The sequence below is a fragment of the Lagenorhynchus albirostris genome, chromosome 3, assembly GCF_949774975.1.
Source record: "Lagenorhynchus albirostris chromosome 3, mLagAlb1.1, whole genome shotgun sequence".
NCBI classification, from domain to species: domain Eukaryota; kingdom Metazoa; phylum Chordata; class Mammalia; order Artiodactyla; family Delphinidae; genus Lagenorhynchus; species Lagenorhynchus albirostris.
In genome coordinates, this window is record NC_083097.1 from 53,335,008 (window position 1) to 53,353,575 (window position 18,568).

At 47.6% G+C, this 18,568-nt stretch overlaps 1 protein-coding gene across 2 annotated transcripts in view; it reads left to right on the plus strand.

The window, feature by feature from the left end:
• LOC132516863 (microtubule-associated serine/threonine-protein kinase 4-like) overlaps positions 1 to 10,209 on the plus strand; it is a 160,681-nt gene extending 150,472 nt beyond the window's left edge. For both annotated transcript variants that reach the window (XM_060143042.1, XM_060143043.1), the window contains 3 exons: positions 871 to 1,007; positions 3,212 to 3,393; positions 3,741 to 10,209. In XM_060143042.1, coding sequence (XP_059999025.1) covers positions 871 to 1,007; positions 3,212 to 3,393; positions 3,741 to 7,630 — 4,209 coding nt within the window. In that variant the 3' untranslated portion in view covers positions 7,631 to 10,209. The remainder of the gene's footprint in view (positions 1 to 870; positions 1,008 to 3,211; positions 3,394 to 3,740) is intronic.
• Positions 10,210 to 18,568: the final 8,359 nt, after the last annotated feature.

The window sequence follows — 18,568 nt, forward strand, 5'->3', positions numbered from 1 at the left end:
AAAAAAAAAAAAAAAAGGCCCTTCTCCATATGCTTCTTGTCTTCTTAAGGTAATCGGGGCCATCTGTGACTCCGAAAGGACATGTTTCTCTCCTGGTTATTAAGAAATTCAAGAAGAGGTCATTGATACGGGAGTGAAGGGGGTGGGTCCTGCCCACTTGCCCAGGGCACACCTCAGCTTGCCCTCTAACTCTGCTCTCAAATCCATCCCCAGGGCCTGCCCAGCCAGCCCCTGTCCCAGGTTCAAGTGGTAGGGCACAGAAACCCACCAGGAATGACCGCACCATGCCTGATCTGGCCAAACAGAGGCTGTTTCATACCTGCTGGCGTGAACTTTCCAGCTCTGCCTGCTGACAGGTTTTCTGGTGGTAGAAAAGGAACCTTTAAAAATAATTTAAAATAGAAGTCTCATTCCGTTTTGCTGCTTTATGATGGTTTTTTATGATTTCTAGAGAGCCCCTGGGCATCTTTATACTTAATACATATGGATGAGGATAACTGTGATTTATAGAGTCCTTTCCATGTGTCACCCTCAGTGCTAAAGGCTTTACAGACTCTATCTCCTTGATCTTCAGACGAGCCCTATGAGATAGGTGTGACTCTCCTGTTAGATGGAAAGCAAGTGCTCAGGTCACAGGCTCAGATTTGAGCTCAGCTCTGTGGAGTTCCAGATCCCACCCTCTTAAGGAAACCTCACATTTTTTTTCCACCGAGTTTGTCAGAACTTCACTGCTTGAAGGGTCATTGACCCATGGAAGCCTTTTGTATGTCCGTCCTTGTGGATCTTTTCTTTGTCTTTGGCTCTCCTATCTCTGTTCTGGTCTTGTTCCATCACAGCATTTCGCTTTAATACCACGTCATATTTTTATAGAGTGGAAATAAGGTGTCGATCACGACCACCCCATTTGAGAACACATCAATCAAGACGGGGCCAGCCAGGAGAAACAGCTATAAGAGCCGGATGGTAAGGCGGAGCAAGAAATCCAAGAAGAAGGAAAGTCTGGAAAGGTGAGTTAGAGCCGTCCTCTTCAGGGGTTTGGTGCATTCCCGCACTGAGCGATATTTACTCCTTGCTTAATGTAAATGCTTGCATATGAGAAGGGTCCATTTCTCTGTGAGAAATGTTGCCCCGTGGTTCACATGTATTTATATGTTAGCGTTTATATTCCTTCGTAACAGCATTCTTTTTCATAGTGAAAAGGCTTACGTAGTTACACTGTAGAAGAATTTATATTGCTTCTTCTCATGTGTGAGAACCATGAAAAGCCCTTTGCCTTTTCTTAAGCCTCTAGACTTCATTTCAGTTGAGTTGGATTTGAGGAACTGAAACTTCAGGCAGTTTTAGCATGATATCTGTATTTAATAACGTCCTTTACATTATCTAAAAACAAACAGTTGCTTTTTTTTTTTTTTTTTTTTTTGCGGTACGTGGGCCTCTCACTGTTGTGGCCTCTCCCGTTGCGGAGCACAGGCTCCGGACGCGCAGGCCCAGCGGCCATGGCTCACAGGCACAGCCGCTCCGTGGCATGTGGGATCTTCCCGGACCGGGGCACGAACCCGTGTGGTTGAGAGTCCGGACTCCCAACCACTGCACCACCAGGGAAGCCCCAGGTGCTATTTTTTAATGCCAGATGTTTGAAGATAACTAGATCTTTAAAGCATCCAAATAAGCCTAGAAATAGAAAGGCTTTGTTTTACTGACTGAAAGCCTAACTTGGCTACACGTTTGCACTGTGAGAGGCACCGTGGGTACCATTTTGTGCCCCATGCAGGCACTAGCAAGGTGTGTGTGTGTGTGTGTGTGTGTGTGTGTGTGTGTGTGTGTGTGTGTGTGTGTGTGTGTGTGTGTTTCTGGTGAGGATGTTTCTTGCCAGGCAGTTGTCTAGATGTGCTCCCTGAACCATGCCACAGCAGCCATACTTTGCCCACTTGGATTTGGTGTGTTGGATCACATTATGAGGATTTTTGATGATAGAAAAGAAATATAAGCAAAATATTTATCATGTAAAATAAAGAAAACACCAGCCTTTTTTTTCTAACCAAAAATTTTGGTTTAGCGCTACTAAGAGGAATAGAAACAGGGAAGTGTTTTCGGTTAGAAGGTGGAAGCAGTTGTATAAGAGCTTAATTCTCATTTTTTGTGGTAGGAAATCAACAGATAATTTCTAAAATCGAACAACTATAAAAACAGCATAAGCACATTTCATAGCAATATGCAGACAAATAGGAAAAGAAACAGCTAAAGGACTAGAAAGTGGTTTCTCTGGGGATTGGGAAAAAGGCAGAGCAGGGAGTTGCTATTTTTCATTACAAACTATTTGACTTTTTAACCCAAGTACGTGTATTACTGGGATTAAACTTACACACACACACACACACACACACACACATTTTGAGATCCTCCTTTTTTTTTTAATGTGAGCTTTATATTTTAATGGTGGTTTAGGTCATATAGAACACACTTGCTTCAAGGGGTAGCAGAGCGTAAACTACCTGGGGATGAAGGAACTCTGTACAGCCACCTGCACTTCGAAGCCACCTGAAGCTGTGCTTTTAGCTTTCAGATGTGCTCGTGGGACACTAACTGCACATTTGCTTGTGCTGCAGCATGGCGTCTCCTGCCCTGCTGATGTGATAAGCTTCATTTCACCGTGCTCGGTTTTTCTATGAAAATGTACAGTGTGCACAGTCATTAGGAATATTCAAGAGCTCACAATGGAATAAGCACAGCAAACAGCCCCTCAGAGATAAAGCCTCTACCCAGTGTATCACCATCCAAGAATTCTATATCCAAGATGATGGTTTTTCTTCCAGGGATTGACTTTGTATTATCTCTTAATTAATTAAATTGTGTCAGTGTGTTTGGGGCTATGTACTCAGAAGCTTTCAGGCAAAAAACCGTGTCCTCAAAAACCTGACCTATAAATAAATGAATGTATATTTATTATATATTTTTCCTATTTTCACAGCTCTTCTTAAAGTGCTTGAAATTAAGAGAAGAGAGCTTCCATTGCGTATTATCAAAACCTCTTCCTTTCTAAGTCATAAAAAAGTTTTGAATATAAAAGTGGGATCCTTCTCTTTAAAAGGATCTGCCGTCATCCTATCACCGTCTATGGCACAGGGGCGTGTACTGAGTGCACTGGTGCTGTGGGCAGGAGGAGTGGTTTTGAATGTAGAATCTGATCAGTTTTCTTCTGTTTTCACTCTAGGAGAAGATCCCTTTTCAAAAAACTAGCCAAGCAGCCTTCTCCTTTACTCCACACCAGCCGAAGTTTCTCCTGCTTGAACAGATCCCTGTCATCAGGGGAGAGCCTCCCGGGGTCCCCCACTCACAGCTTGTCTCCCCGATCCCCTACTCCCAGCTACCGCTCCACCCCCGACTTCCCATCCGGTGAGTGAGTCTCCTTGCCTCTCAAGAGTTGAGGGGTCACCATCTGAGATCCTGGAAGAGAGGCTTATTCCTGCTTAAGGAAAGAAGGTTGAGGTTGTAACTGACAGAGAACAGGATTTATAGGAAGGTCAGAAGATACAGCTGTTCGGTCCATTAAAAAAGACAGGAAGTACTGGGTTAACCCTTGGTGTGGGGAGGTTTATCTAAAAAGCATTTATTCACTAGACTTAGATGCTAAGACAATTTGCTGACCTTTACCTGACCTTATCTAAAACAGCTAGGTCTGGAAGCATGGAAAGCAAAGGGAAAGTGGCCGTTGCTCACAGCATCCTGTTTTCCACCCACAGGTACTAACTCCTCCCAGAGCAGCTCCCCAAGCTCTAGTGCCCCCAACTCCCCAGCAGGGTCAGGACACATCCGGCCCAGCACTCTCCACGGCCTGGCCCCCAAACTCAGCGGGCAGCGATACCGGTCAGGAAGACGTAAGTCAGCGGGCAGCATCCCGCTCTCCCCGCTGGCCCGGACACCCTCTCCAACTCCACAGCCCACCTCCCCTCAGCGGTCACCGTCCCCTCTGTTGGGACATTCACTTGGCAACTCCAAGATCTCTCAAGCCTTTCCCAGCAAAATGCACTCCCCCCCGACCATCGTCAGACACATCGTGAGGCCCAAGAGCGCAGAGCCCCCGCGGTCCCCGCTGCTGAAGCGCGTGCAGTCGGAGGAGAAGCTCTCTCCCTCCTACGGCAGTGACAAGAAGCACCTGTGCTCCCGCAAGCACAGCCTGGAGGTCACCCAGGAGGAGGTGCCGCCGCGGGAGCAGTCCCAGCGGGAGGTGACCTTGCAGAGCCTGGAGGAGAACGTGTGCGACGCGCCTGCCCTCAGCCGGGCCAGGCCTGTGGAGCAAGGCTGCCTGAAACGCCCTGTGTCCCGGAAGCTGGGCCGACAGGAGTCTGTGGACGAGCTGGACCGAGAGAAGTTGAAGGCCAAGGTGGTGGTGAAGAAACCCGACGGGCTCCCAGAGAAACAGGAATCCCGCCAGAAACCCCACGCACTTGGCAATGATGTGGAAAACCTCTCTGCTTTTAGGCTAGAAGACAGAGAGAAGAAAATCTATCCAAAGGCTTCGGAAAGGTCAAATCATTTTGAAAACAAAGCAGCCGCGCAGGAGGCCCAGGCCCCGGGCAGCCTGCTGAAAGATGCTCTCCACAAGCAGGCCAGCGTGCGGGCCAGCGAGGCTGTCACCTCGGAGGGGGCCGCAGCTCCCGGGGACCACAGCCAGGGCACCGGTGACCTCAAACGAGCCTCGGCTCATAGCACCCTCCAAGACGGTCTCTGTCACACCACCCACAGGCCCACCGCCGGGAAGGGTGAGTACACGGAGAAGTCCCCGCAGGCCAAGGAGGGTCCCCGGTGTGAGAAGTTAGACAGCAAGCTGGCCAACATCGATTACCTCAGAAAGAAGATGTCCCTTGAAGACAAAGATGATGGCCCCTGCCCTGTGCTCAAGCCCAAGATGACACCTGGTGCCCAGGAGGGCCTGCCGGGGAGCGCGGGCCGACCGGCCGGGGGGCAGCAGGAGGCCCAGCCGGCCTCCGAGAGCCGCGCGCCATTCATCAGCGGCCACGTGGCTCAGCTCAGCACCGTCTCCTTTGTCCCTCTCAAGGCCCTTTCTGGCCGGGTGGACAGCGGAGCGGAGAAGCCGGGCTTAGCTGCTCCAGAGTCGCCTGTCCGGAAAAGCCCCTCCGAGTATAAGCTGGAAGGGCGGTCTGTGTCATGCCTGAAGCCCATCGAGGGCACTTTGGACATTGCTCTTCTGTCTGGACCGCAGGCCTCCAAGACGGAGCTGCCTTCACCAGAGCCTGCCCAGAGCCCCAGCCCAGGCAGTGACGTAGGGCCCCCTGTGCCACAGGCTCCCGCCGGCAGCGTGGGGAGGAAGGGTGAAACTGCGGGTCAGAGGGAGTCCTCCCCTGCCAGCTTCAAGGTGAACAAATCCTACCTGCTCGAGCCTCGGTTCCCACCACCCAGCCGGGGTCTGCAGGGCTCACCGGCGTCACCCCTGCCTGACCCAGAGCTGAAGCTGGACAGGAAGGTTTCCCACGCAGCCAGGACCCCGGTGACCATCGTGGAAAGCCATCCCCAGCGGGGGGAGGGCAGCCCCAGCCAACACCAAGACCACAGGCCCGACGTGAAGCTCCTTCCCCTCCTGGGGCAGAACCTCCAAGGTGCTGACCCGTCTAGATTGCGCAGCCCGCTCCCACCTGAAGGTGCCCCCTTGAGGGAGAAGCCTAGCGGGAGGGAGTCGTCCGAAAGGGGCCCTTCCACAGCCAGAAGTGAGCGGTTGGCTTTGAGGGCCGACATCCGCAGAGACCCCTCCAAGGAGCTGTATCCACTAGAAGCTGCTAAAACCAGTGACAACTCCAAAACCCTCCCCGCTGTGGGGAGGACCCGCCCAGATGTCTCCACCCAGACCCAGGCCTTGGAGAAAGCATGCGGGCCTTGTGGGAAAACAAACCCCAAAGACGGCCGAGATGAGGTGAGGCCACTGGCCCGAGAAGACCCCTCTTTGCACTCTGCAGCGGCTCCTTGTGAGAGGGAGCTGGTCAAGGGAAGGAGTGGCCCGGAATCGAAGCTGGCATCCGCTTCTGCCAGGTGGTCTCTGGAGCCACCCGGGACAGAGAGTGAGAAGAGTGAAAAGCTCTCCGGTTTCCGATCTGTGCAGAAAGATGGTCCCAAGGAACCAGAAAGGAAAGAACAGCCCCTGCAGAAGCATCACCTCACCAGTACCTCTCAGCCCCTACCTACCACCAAAGAGCTCCCTCGCCTGGCCGCTCAGCAGCATTACACTCAACAAAGCTACCCTGCTGGCTCTCTGCCTGGGAGCAGGCCCTGCGCTACACACTCAATCCTGGGCCTCCAGGACCCTCCCAAGCCCACTGCTGTGCCCTGTGAAAGCAGCAGCCACAAGCCCAGGTCTGGCCCTGACACAGACCCTCCAAAGTCTAAGCACCCAGACCGGCCCCTCTTCTCCCAGAAGCTGAGCATTGAGGCTGCAGTGGGCAAAGAGCCTGGTGCTCAGCCCCCCGGCAAAGAGGGGAAGGGCAGCAGTAAGGGTGTGTCAGAGGAGTTCCCTGCCCTCCCAGGTCCCCAGAACACAGCCCGCGATGTGATTGGCCAGGGAGCAAGTGGGCCCTCAGCCCCCCTACACATGGAATGGGGTCCTCCAGACACCAAGCTGAGACCCACCAGCAGTGGGCATCCCCCAGAGGCACTGGAGAAGCCCGCACATCCACCACGGCAAGGACCCCTAGGGGCCAGTGAGTCGGTGGACCAGAAACTTCCCACTGTAGGGGAAAGGCAGAACCCATCTCCAAAGGCCCCCAAACCATCCACTGTGAAAGATTATCCCCCTCTGTGCAAACAGACAGACAGGAGCCTGAGTCCGCCGGCTGCCAGCGCTGACGCCGGGAAGTCTGAAGGCAAGAAATGCACCGAAGCACTTTACTCCCCTGTGGACAGCGGGAAGCCGGGGGCCAGCCTTTCCCCGGTGCAAGGTGAGGCTGGGCCCAAGGGCACGGAGAGGCCGGCAGCAGCCGCCGGGAAGGGCTGGCCGGAGGCCAAGGGGAAAGGGCCCGGTTCCCAGAAGCCACTGACGGAGGCGGGCAAGCCCAGTGGCATGAAACGGTCGCCCTCGGCCACGGCGCAGAGCGCTTTCCGCTGCACTGCCCTCCCCGAGAAGTCTCTGAGCTACTCCTCTGGCTTTCCCGAGGCTAGATCAGTAGTTCTAGAGACTTCTACAACCTGCAGCGACACCTTCTCTGCCAAGGCCGGCAGGGCCACAGCTGAGCCCCCAGCCTCCAGCAGCAGGGACCATCGAAAGCCCCTGCCTGGGGGGGATGGCAGAACCCAAATGACAAAGAGCGACTCCTTGCCATCCTTCCGCAGCTCAGCCATCACTCTGGAATCCTATCACCCCAACCCAGGCGTGGGGGAGGGCGCCAGCCACCGGGACAGGGTCCTCTCAGGAGCAGCCCCCGAGGGAGAAACCAAAGGGAAAGAGCCGGCCCCCGCCCAGCCAGCTCAGACTAGGAAGCAGAACGTGGGCAGAGAGGTGACCAAGCCGCTCCCCGCTCCAAGCGCGGAGCGCCCCATCGCCCTTCCCTCTGAGAAGGACTCCGGGGTGCGACAGAGGCGGGGGAAAGAGAGTTTGCGCGGCAGCCCACACAAAAAGGCCTTGTGATGGGGCAGGCCCCCGGCGGGACTGGGGGACCCAGCCTGCGTGTGTAACTGCATCTTGACTACCTTGGAAACCAGCACTGTGGGAACCCCCCCAGGCAGAGCCTGGAGCCTCACCGAAGAAGGGGGAGAGAAGAAACAGGAAAAGAAGGGACCTTCTTCCAAATGCCTTCCCAATTGGAACCGGTAAACTGTTACCAGATAGTGTTTGTACAAAAAAAATAAAAATAAAAATAAAAAAACAAAAAATCTTTTTGGTTGAGGTTGAGGTTGCGGATTGTTGAGGAAAACGATTTTCTCTGTAAATACCTAGCAATGTGTTTGGTTTGGGGGATATAGAGTCGATACTTTGCTGCTGATGGCATCATTTACTACAACTTTTTTTTTAATAAGATTTTCGCTCTACCGTTGATCATAATGCAGTAATGAAGCAAAAGGGTTAAACCTGGGTATATGTAAAAGTATAGATGCACCCATATTCGTGTATATACACATCCACCCACGTGTTCTGGTCTGTGGTTGAAAAGAATATTTCAAGGCTACATTTTTCTACGTTAAAACATTCTAAGTCGGGTTGAAGGTGAAAGAGAGCCCCAAATACACTAGATTGTAAGCCTTCCTGTGTATTTTTAACGAGTGATTTTGATAGTACTGTATCTGGCTACCTATACTTCCAGATCTAAAGAACTACTCGAATCACTGCCTTTGGAATCCTCCTCCATCAGAAATGGCCACAACAGATGGAGCTAGCCATTTTCATTTCATTTCATGGTCATCCTAATAGCCATTTTGATCCTGGGCCCAGCTGTCTGAAAGGCCAGTTGTCCTTGTCTGTGGGTGTGTATGTCAACTCCTCACCATAGGTAGAGCAGGGGCTATAAACACATGTCGACTTATTTCTGTTCTTTTGCTTTCCCTTTCTGTTCTCTCGCTTTTCCTTTTCATGCTCTTAAACTCAGGCCTTTATGCTATGAGTCACTAGTCTAAGAAGCACACATTTTATAGTAGTTCTGCACCAGCCCTGCTGTTGAACATAAAGGAAGGTTGCTGGCCGCACACCAATCTGCTAGTACTTAGGTTGAGTCATAAGCATCGGGCGTTGGAAGAGGTTTTAAATTTGCTTTTTTGAGGAGAAGCCGGGGGACGGGGTGGGGTTGTGGATTTTGGCATCATAGCATATATTTTAAGGAATAATCAGGACATCAGATACATTTTAATACATAGCTGGGGCCTTATGTTGTAGACGAAGCTTGCTGTTTTTAGCAAGTTCCTGGGTTTCACATTCATTTCTGATGCATCAAGTAGCTCCGTACATTTCATAACATGATCTCTTTATTTGTATGCAAAAAAAATACTGTATTAATAAAGAGCAGCATTTTTGTAACAAAAAGACTTGTTGGAGCTATTTGGTGCTTGAATGTGACTGTCCTTTTTACTTTTGCTAAGCCTTATTTAAATTTTGTATACCATGGAATATGTAGAATTTGTCCAATCATTTTAGTGCTGAGGGGATCTTTTTGTTTGTTTTTTGTTGCAGTTTTCCTTCCTGGTGGATTGTTTTATATTGTAAGACAGCACTTGCTGACATAAGTACTAAGGCACTAAGAGAAAATACACACAGATAAGTATTTATAAGATGCTTGGGATCCGTAGCAGGATTTTTTGTTTTGTAAGAGAAAAAAAAAAAAATTACCAAGAAGAAATACTAATCCAGCACCCAACCCCCCTCGGGAGCATCTTAGTATCTTCAGGCTATAACATTGTTCACCTAAGCACAGCTTCATCTTACAGCCCTGTGGATTATAAATCATTCAGTGAGGCTGTAAACTCCGCTCCAAAAACAAAGGCGTAACTTAAACTGCTTGGTTGTCCTTCATTGTAAAATGAGTTGGCAATGGCCAAAAAAAAAAGAAAAAAAGTCTCCTCCTTGCTCCGAATTTTTTTCCCATGAGGTTTTAGCCATTCCCCATCACTGTGTTTTGAATTGTAGAAGAAACAAATATGTTGAAAGATCTTGAATGGGTTTCAAAAACGGTCTCAACATTTATAATTCATACGTGCATTTGGCGGTTGTCATAACCCGATCCTTCTGCACCCAGACATCTAGACAGGCCTGTCGGGGAGGTAGTTTATGGTTTACAGCCTTTGCTTTTTAACTGTCCACTTTCCTTTAAAGCACAACTAGCTGCTTGTTTACAAATGATATTTTTTAATGTATATTTTGTATAGTGTATTATCATTTTTGCCAAATATGTTTTTGCATTTTGGACGGCTACGGAGTACCTAAGGTTGCATTCATGTAATACCTGTTCGTTGTTGTAAACCTCTCCAGTCAGCTGGTAGAAATTCTCCTGTGTTCTATTTTGGTCGGTCTCCTGTGATTGTAAGATGTGCTCCTCGGTAGTATTCCCAGCTGTAGATTTACCAGCTTCAAAGTTTGTTAGGATCTGTGCAATAAAGTGTTTGCAGTCTTATTTTCTCTAAGAAATTCCCTATGGATGTCATAATTGTTGTATATTGAACAAATATTTATACTTATGCAGTTGCATAACATTGAAATAAAAATTTAGCATGAAAAGATAATGACTATTAAGTTTTTTCCCATATACACACATACATAGCGTCTCTAAAACATTACTGAATGTAACTCTCTTATGGAAAGGATGGTTTTCTGCAGATTCCTTTCGGTGAGTGGAATGGTTTGCTAATTTTTTTTAACCCACACGAACATGTTCCATTCTTTGAGATTAAGTCTTCCTTTAAGTCCTTCCTCTGTTTTCTACCAACCTTCTTCCTTTGCTGCAGAACTTGCCAACTTTCACATCATTCTCACCATTTTCCCTACAGTCTCAGGAAGAAGTGTCCTTTCTCCATGACTCCACCTACTTCAATTCTCCTAAAACCTTGCTCCATCAATTACCATTGTGTCCTCTCATCTTTCTTTTCCTCCTATCCTGTCTCCTCCCTCATGATTAAAAAGCATTAAGACCATCAGGAAGGAAGGAAGCAACCTAACATTTATTGTCTGCCTACTATATGTGTACCCTTAGTACTGGGCAAGATGCTTTTTATCTGCCATCTTATTTGAGCCCCAACATAAGCCTCAAACCAGGTGGTGGTGGCATCCCCATTTTACTGGTGAGCAGATAGGCCCAGACAGGCTATGTGACTTACTTAACATATACCCTGTAAAGAGAGCTTGGATTAGAGCGTGGATTTTTCTGGTTCTAAAGCTCTTGACCTTTCTAAACATTACCAGGTATCATGCAATTGAATTCAAGACCCAGGGCCCTCTGTGAACGATCTAAGCCATCTCATTTTCTAAGTTTACATGCAAAAAAAATCATATGGTGCAAAATTACAGACCTGATGATTGGCGGGAAGCCATGAGCCAAGCAAGCTAATCGTTCTCTGTAATAGGACTCCTTTATTAGTCCTAATTAATTACTAATTAGTCAGTAGGCAATTTCGCTTCTAGATTTTTGGTTCACAACACAAATGTTACGTGAAAAAGTGTAGCTCTGTTAACTGCGGAAATTTGCTTACTTCAGTATAGGCCAGACATTAAGGAATTCAGTGGTAGGGCAGTTCACTCAATTTAATTTCCTTCCTGCCAGTATGTTTTTAACACTTTCCACAAAGTCATTTTGTGTTATTCCTCTTTCTTCCTACCTCCTACCCCAGTTAGTATCGTATGCGTCTCATATGTCTAAGAAAGCTGGAAATGACCACAGCTTTGTTGAACCTCGGTTTTATTACTTTCTGTATACTAAACGTCAGTCACTTGGCCCAGGTTCAGGGCCTGAGGTGTGTGGCAGTTCAGACACCTCAGACCCTGTACTGGAAGCATTAGCACCATTCGTCATAAAAAAACATGCAGCAGCATCGCCTGGATTCCTGGGAATCCAAAAGACAAGGTCACCGTCTCTTATCACAGGCTGCCGGTGGGACTGTCAAGCCCAATACTTGGATGCAGGCAATGAAAGAATCTTCTACCGAGACGGACTGAACATCGAGTCTGTTCAGATGTGGGGAAAAGGAAGATCTCTTGCATATGGTTACTAGGAATTGCGCCATGCAGCTTTACAGAAAGTCTCTTAATAGTGTAAAGCTGACAGACTCTAACAGAGTCATCTGATGTTTCACTGAAGCGCTGCCCGGAGAGGGCTGTCAGAACCTGCAGGTGAAGGATGAAGCATTTACAAGGCCTAAAGCAAGCATGCTGCAGCTACTGAGCCTTCGTATGTCAGCTGGCGTCTCCATATCCTCCAGCCCTAACCTGTCTAAATAAAAAATCTTTTGCCTGAAAGTTCTGTCCCTTTGGCATACATATGCTGTGTGAAACAGTACTGGGCTGAAGTGACTTTCCTCGGCTGGAGGCAGTCCTTTGTAGGGACAGAGGGTAGTTCCTGTGGAGGGCCTCCCGCGCGCATCAGTTCAGTGCTACCCAGGAATGCGAGTCCTAGCTCCTCAGCCTATTGCCCCTTTCAAGTGCAGATCCTTAGAACAACTATGGCCCCCTCTGTCCTCAAGGAAAAGGAAAGAGCAACCCAGGAAGCTTGGGCTTGAGCATTTGCATTTGAAATCACAAAGCCTTAGGAAAAGGCTGCTCCTTTCTCAGTACTATCTGTAAATTCTCACTACCTCTTTATTCTTGTGCCTTTGTGAAAACAAAAAACTCTTTAAAAAGAAAAATTCTGATTTTTTTCTTTATTGCACAATACGTGATCAATTGAAGGCAAATTAAAAATACAGAAAAGCAACACAAAATGTTTGAATCACTGCAATTCCCCAGCCACTTTCATTCTTCAATCTATATGGATTTTTATGTTACCAAAAAAAAAAAAGAAATAATAGTGGGCATGATGTTTGGTAACCTCTTTTGCTTAGTATGAAATCAGAAATATATTTCAATGTCTATCAATATACTTCTGCAATATTATTTATAATGGCCGCATGGCATTTCATGTTAAGGACATGCCGCATTATTTTCTTTCACGCGCACGTGCACAAGTAGAGAAGCTCAGATGCAGATGTTTGAGGTCATCCTACTCTTCAGTTTTTGGCTCATCAACCTTGGCGCCAAGGTTCATGAAACTTATCCCTACACTCCCATCCAGCCTCCTCTCCTACCCCACAGGCAACTTTGTTAATGGTTTGGTTTTGTGTTCTTAAAAAACATAGGTATCATTGTTCTGTATACATGTATTTTTAATTGATAAAAATCATGTTAATATGTCATTTGGGTTGTTTGTTTTTTTTCCATCAAGCTCTATCTGTTGGTTCACAAAATGACTCTCATACATAGAGGACAAGGAGAGACCAAAGAAAGAGACAGTCACTCCAGAGTGGTAGGTGGCAGGTTTAATAAGCAAGGGAACTTACCTATGAGGCTTATCTTGGGCTGCCACAAGACGAGGAGATCTCCGCACCCACCTGCCAGGATCTTAAAGGTTGATATAGAAACCTTACCGGGGTTCAGTTGTGTATACCGTGCAGATGATCTCAGCAACACCTGGCTCTCTCAAGGCTGCGTCCTGGAAAATGACTCCCACTGTGGGAACACCACACATGCTTTTCAAGGCCAGGGGAGGAGATGAGGAGACTCCAATTGCCCGGGTCCAGCTTTCGGTTCAACTGGCGATCATGTCCTCTCCATGACCTCCTCCAACACTATATGCTTAAGATTCAACTACCTTGCTGTAGCTGTGTCTAATCCATCGCTTCTGGCTACTGTATGATACCCCATGGTGTGCGTCTTACACGTTTTACCTGCCCATTTTCCTAGTGATGAGCTCTCAAATTGCTTTGAACTTCCCCCTCCATAAATAACGCTGTACTGCATATTGTTGTGGAATTGTGAAATTTTGTGATACACACCCAGCTCGGGATTGGTGGGTCACATATTTAATTTGATGAATTTTTGCCTCATGGTCCTAGAATAGCGGCACCAGTCTCCACCCATAAGCAGTGCATTGCAGTTCCTATAATCCTACATCCCACCTACATTATTATCCAGCTTCCTCTTTTTGCCAGACTGATATAAAACTTTATCTCATTTTAACTTGTTTTTCTTTCATTCCTAGTAGTATCAGCATGTTTATGTTGTTATCCCACCCAAGAACGTAGAATGTCTTTAATCATTTATCTCTTTTTGGACGTTTAGGTTGTTTCCAAAGACAGGAGAAAGAGAAAAAGGGTCTCCCAAGCTGTTTAGAAAGCCCATGAACCGACATAAATGGAGACGGGGAAGACAGATGAATGCTCAGGTGACCCGCTGTCTTCTACTTACCTTTGTAGGATCTAGTACCATGCCTCGAACAGCCAAGTGTTTAGAGAATATTCTCTAAAGGTGGGGGGAGGGGTGGCGAGAGGTGAATGTTCAATGCAGTTCACTGTTTAATCTTTCATGAGCAATAATGGCTTTTAGAAACCAAATTTAAGAATAATAGATTAGCCCTTTCCTTTTTCAAGACCCACAGTATTCCATAAGTGATTTCAAGTTGTCAACAGCTGGGATGGAGTGGGGGTAGGTGGGAGAGCAGGGTAGTTGAGGGGCAGAGGCTGTGGCCTGGCAGTGATGGCAGAAGAGACTAATGAGCTGCTTGCCCAGATGTCTCACCCTTGGATTGGAAGGCTCCTTAACACTTTTTTCCCATTTTGTTCGGAAATTTCCTCTTACAGGATATGGCGTAGTTTCTCAGCTCATTTGACTCATGGAGCCTAACACAGGTTTCTGTTACTGTTTGATAAAGTTAAGAAAAGGGAAGGACTTTACATGAAATCATTTGGCTGGGAGTCCAAGGCCAACCCTAGTCTAACAGAATCCCAGTATCCAGAGGTGGGGCACAGGAATCTGTTTGGTAAAGAATTCCCCAGATGGGGCTTCCCTGGTGGTGCAGTGGTTGAGAGTCCGCCTGCCGATGCAGGGGACATGGGTTCGTGCCCCGGTCCGGGAAGATCCCACATGCCGCGGAGCGGCTGGGCCCGTGAGCCATGGCCGCTGAGCCTGCGCGTCCGGAGCCTGTGCTCCGCAACGGGAGAGGCCACAACAGTGAGAGGCCCGCGTACCGCAAAAAAAAAAAAAAAAAAAAAAAAAAAAGAATTCCCCAGATGATTCTGCTGATAAACCAGTATCCGGGAGCTCTGGGAGAAACACTGGGCTGCTGATTCCTCTGCAGCCTTCAGACTGACTCCTGCCACACCAGGCATCCTAGTTCTTGATGTATCGGGCAATTGATTCGAACTCAACACCCAGGACCACCCCATCGTGACTTGCGTAGAACTAACTGCATCCTCTCTTGCTGTAATTCAAGTTAATTTTCTCTTTAACATTCAGGGCAGATAGAAAGCAATGTCAGCCACCCCTCTTGCCTGCTACACTAATATATGAAAACATTATAGTCATTTATTTCATGCTTTTGTAAACTTCAAAACTGTAAGCGGCACTTACTGGGGAATTAGATGGGTAGAAATAAAATGACAGTTTCCTGCCCTGAAATTTTACGTAGATACATAGATAACGGCTGTGTTTGGGTCTGTGCTGCGTTCAGTTAACGGTGATGGCTGCTGGCACAGGGGAAATGTAAAACGTGCTCCCAGACTGTGGGAGTTGCAGCTCATGCAGAGAGTCCCCTGTGATGGAGGCCAAGTCAGTTTTTATGGACTTTAACGCTATTTGCTTCAGGACACTTTGAAATGCAGGGTCAGCTCACTGAGCTACAATATGCAATAATAACATGTTTTTATAGGAGTAGCTTGTCATAGCAGCCACAACATGGGATACATAAAACCGATGAACACACCATGTCTGCAGAGTCTATCCTAGTAACCAGGATAAAGCAATAAAACTGACAGTAGCCATCAAAAACTCCCTTTCTGACTTTGTGGGGTGAATTGACTGTTGCTTAAAACAGAGGAGCTGTCACAAAGCCCTAGATAGATCGGTGCTCCGTTATGGAGTAGCACATGGCATTGCATGGAAGGGGCCTGATACATGAAAGCAAGATGGGCAATTACATATTGCTAGAGCTTGGGTCCCTACGGTCTTTAGTGCAATGCAATCCGCATCAGAGATGCTCTACAGGAAGTTTTTGTTTTTCCAAGTTACACATTAAATATTATGGAGGACAGTGTGGGTAGGGAGTGGTAGGTCAGCAATTTGCACTTCCTATCTGCAGCTTAAATCCTTAAGGCAGAAAGGAGCTTAAGTTTGTTAGAAGGCACAGGGAACTCAGTGGGTTGGTGCTATCAGACTGGATTCTTTTTTTTTCTTTTTTAATAAATTTATTTACTTATGCTGCATGTGGACTTTCTCTAGCTGCAGCAAGCAGGGGCTACTCTTCATTGCAGTGCACGGGCTTCTCATTGCAGTGGCTTCTCTTGTTGCAGAGCACAGGCTCTAAGTGCACGGGATTCAGTAGTTGTGGCACATGGGCTTCAGTAGTTGTGGCTCACAGGCTCTAGAGTGCAGGCTCAGTAGTTGTGGTGCACGGGCTTAGTTGCTCCATGGCATGTGGGATCTTCCCGGACCAGGGCTCGAACCCATGTCCCCTGCATTGGCAGGCAGATTCTTAACCAATACGCCACCAGGGAAGTCCCAGACTGGATTCCCTTGAGAGTGTGGACTTCTATACTCTCTGATAGGATTGAAGGAAGGAAGAAAGGAGGGAAGTAAAGAGGGAGAGAAAGAGTTAAGGAATGAAGGAAGGGAAGAAACAGCAAAGAAAGAAAAAGGAAAGAGAAAAAGAAAAGGGAAGGAGGGACCAGTGAGCATGGTTTTGGCATCTTCAGGTCGCCAGCAGGAATATCTCCCAAAGTTTCCAGAGCTGATCATCGAATTTGCTACAAGCAAATGAACAAAATCAACAAAACGAAGTAACTGTGTGTCCTGCTACGTTCCTGCCTGAGTTCCCCAAGGTGAATGCTTCCTGCACCACGAGAGTGGGCCACATGGGTGGCATCGAGTCAGAGGGAGGTGTGCTCTCTGACTTGGGCGGGTTGGCTGCCTGCCTTCAGAAGGGTCCCTAGAATGAGGGGCCTTTCCTGTAGCAACAGTTAGGAAGCTTCCTAGAAGAGCACCTGCTCAACACAGGCCACGGCAGCTGTGCCCACTTCTGCATTAGGTCCCTTCTGAGCCCAAAACTCAGGGGGAAAGGCCTTGGTCGCTGCTAGACTCAGAGCCAATAACAACCCAGCAGTGGCTCGGACTGGCCTCCTCAGAGTGGTGCCCTGCCATCCTAGGCCTAGGGAAGGAACGAAGGTGGCTGAAGGGGTGTGTCATGATGTCCTCATATTTCCAGGCACTTTCTTTCTCCCTTTAACACACAGCCTTAGATGACTGCCTTACTAAGTCTCCCTCAGGAAAGCCGAAGAAAACTCCCTTCCCAGCCACCTGTTTTCCCAGATGCTGGTATTCAAGATAATTAAAGCAGCTGATTGTGTGATGTTTCATTTCATTAGTAGAGTGTGTTCTGCTTGCCCTCTCTCACCAGGCCCAGGCTGCCTAGCGCTCAGAGGGCTTTGGTACCCATTCATCTCTGCCACCCCTCCTGGCTTTGAAGGAAGGATGCCTTTGAGCCCAGGAGTTGGGAGTTAGATGAGGATGAGGGAACAAGGTGTAAAATCTTGAATACTTCTTTCTGTTTCCAGAAACTAAAGGGGAAGGAGATGGGACATTTTGGAGTAAAACTGAGGTAATGTGCCTGCTAATTGGCCTTCAGTAAACTGCTGCCTGGGTTAGCTGGGAAGCCCCACTTCTTAACGGTCCTCAAGGCAGAGACAGGGTGAGGTGCGTGAGGCACCCACCCTGGGCTCCAAAAACTCAGTAACAAAGAAGAATAGTATTTTAATGCAACATCAAGATATCAAAACTAATGTAAAGTATCCACAAGGAACAAAAATACCAAAATTTTAAACAAAGGCAGGACGGCTACTCGTGATTTTCCTTTTGCCTCAGATTCTAATATGGTTCCGCGTGGTGCTGTTGTGGATCCTGGCTATGTTTAAAAACTTTTGATGTTTATCACGGACATTTTTTTGCATTAATTTAAAGTTTTAAAAGGAACTTTTTTGCCTGATTACTGAGTTTTTTGGTTCCCCCTTAAATTTTGCACCCAAATCAAGTGCCTCACTCCCCTTACCCCAGCCCCCCGTCTTGTGTCCTTAACCAAGAACATCTGGGAAAACTTAGGCTCCTGTGTAGCAATTACACGAAAAAATCCCCTAAGACTGGCAAAGCATTTGCAGTGAAGGTTTATGGCTTTCCTTCACTATTCCTTTGTCTTTCCTGCTTTTCCTGGAGGTACAGAGGTAAAGAGCTGGTCCCCAAGTTTCTACTCTGTTCCACTAATATGCCCTCAACCTAAGGGCTAATCAATTCTCATTGGTTGTTAATCAATTTTTACTTTGGTATCCAATCAGAATTTTATAACTGTAAGCTACTATCTCTAGCCTAAAATGGGTTATTCCGCTTAATCCAGGCCTTATAAATGCAACACCTGAGTACAAGAGCTCAACTCTCTTGTCTGCCAATGCAGATTTCAGAAGATCAAGCCCTGCATGGGTGTCACCCTTTGGACCTTGAGCAGAAGGCCTAAGTCATTACACTGCCAGCTTCCCTGTTCTCTATCTGCATTTAATGATTTTGTCCCCTCTCTGTTGCTGGTATAATCTTTGCAATACCCCCAGCCTCAACAGAAACTACTGCTCACTAAGGCAGCTTACTGTGTTCCCAGTGGTGAGTGTGCCGGGATGCTTTCTTTCCTCCACTAGTTTTTCATTGTAAATGTGCTATCTCAGTTGCTATCCCCAGTGAATAGGCTTTAGAGAGCTGGCCTGGGAACCAAACCACCATTTATCTCACGGTTCCTGTGAGAAAGAAGCTTCTAAGGACCAGACATTCAAATGAGAAGAGCGTTTGGACCGCAGCCCACCTGTAAGT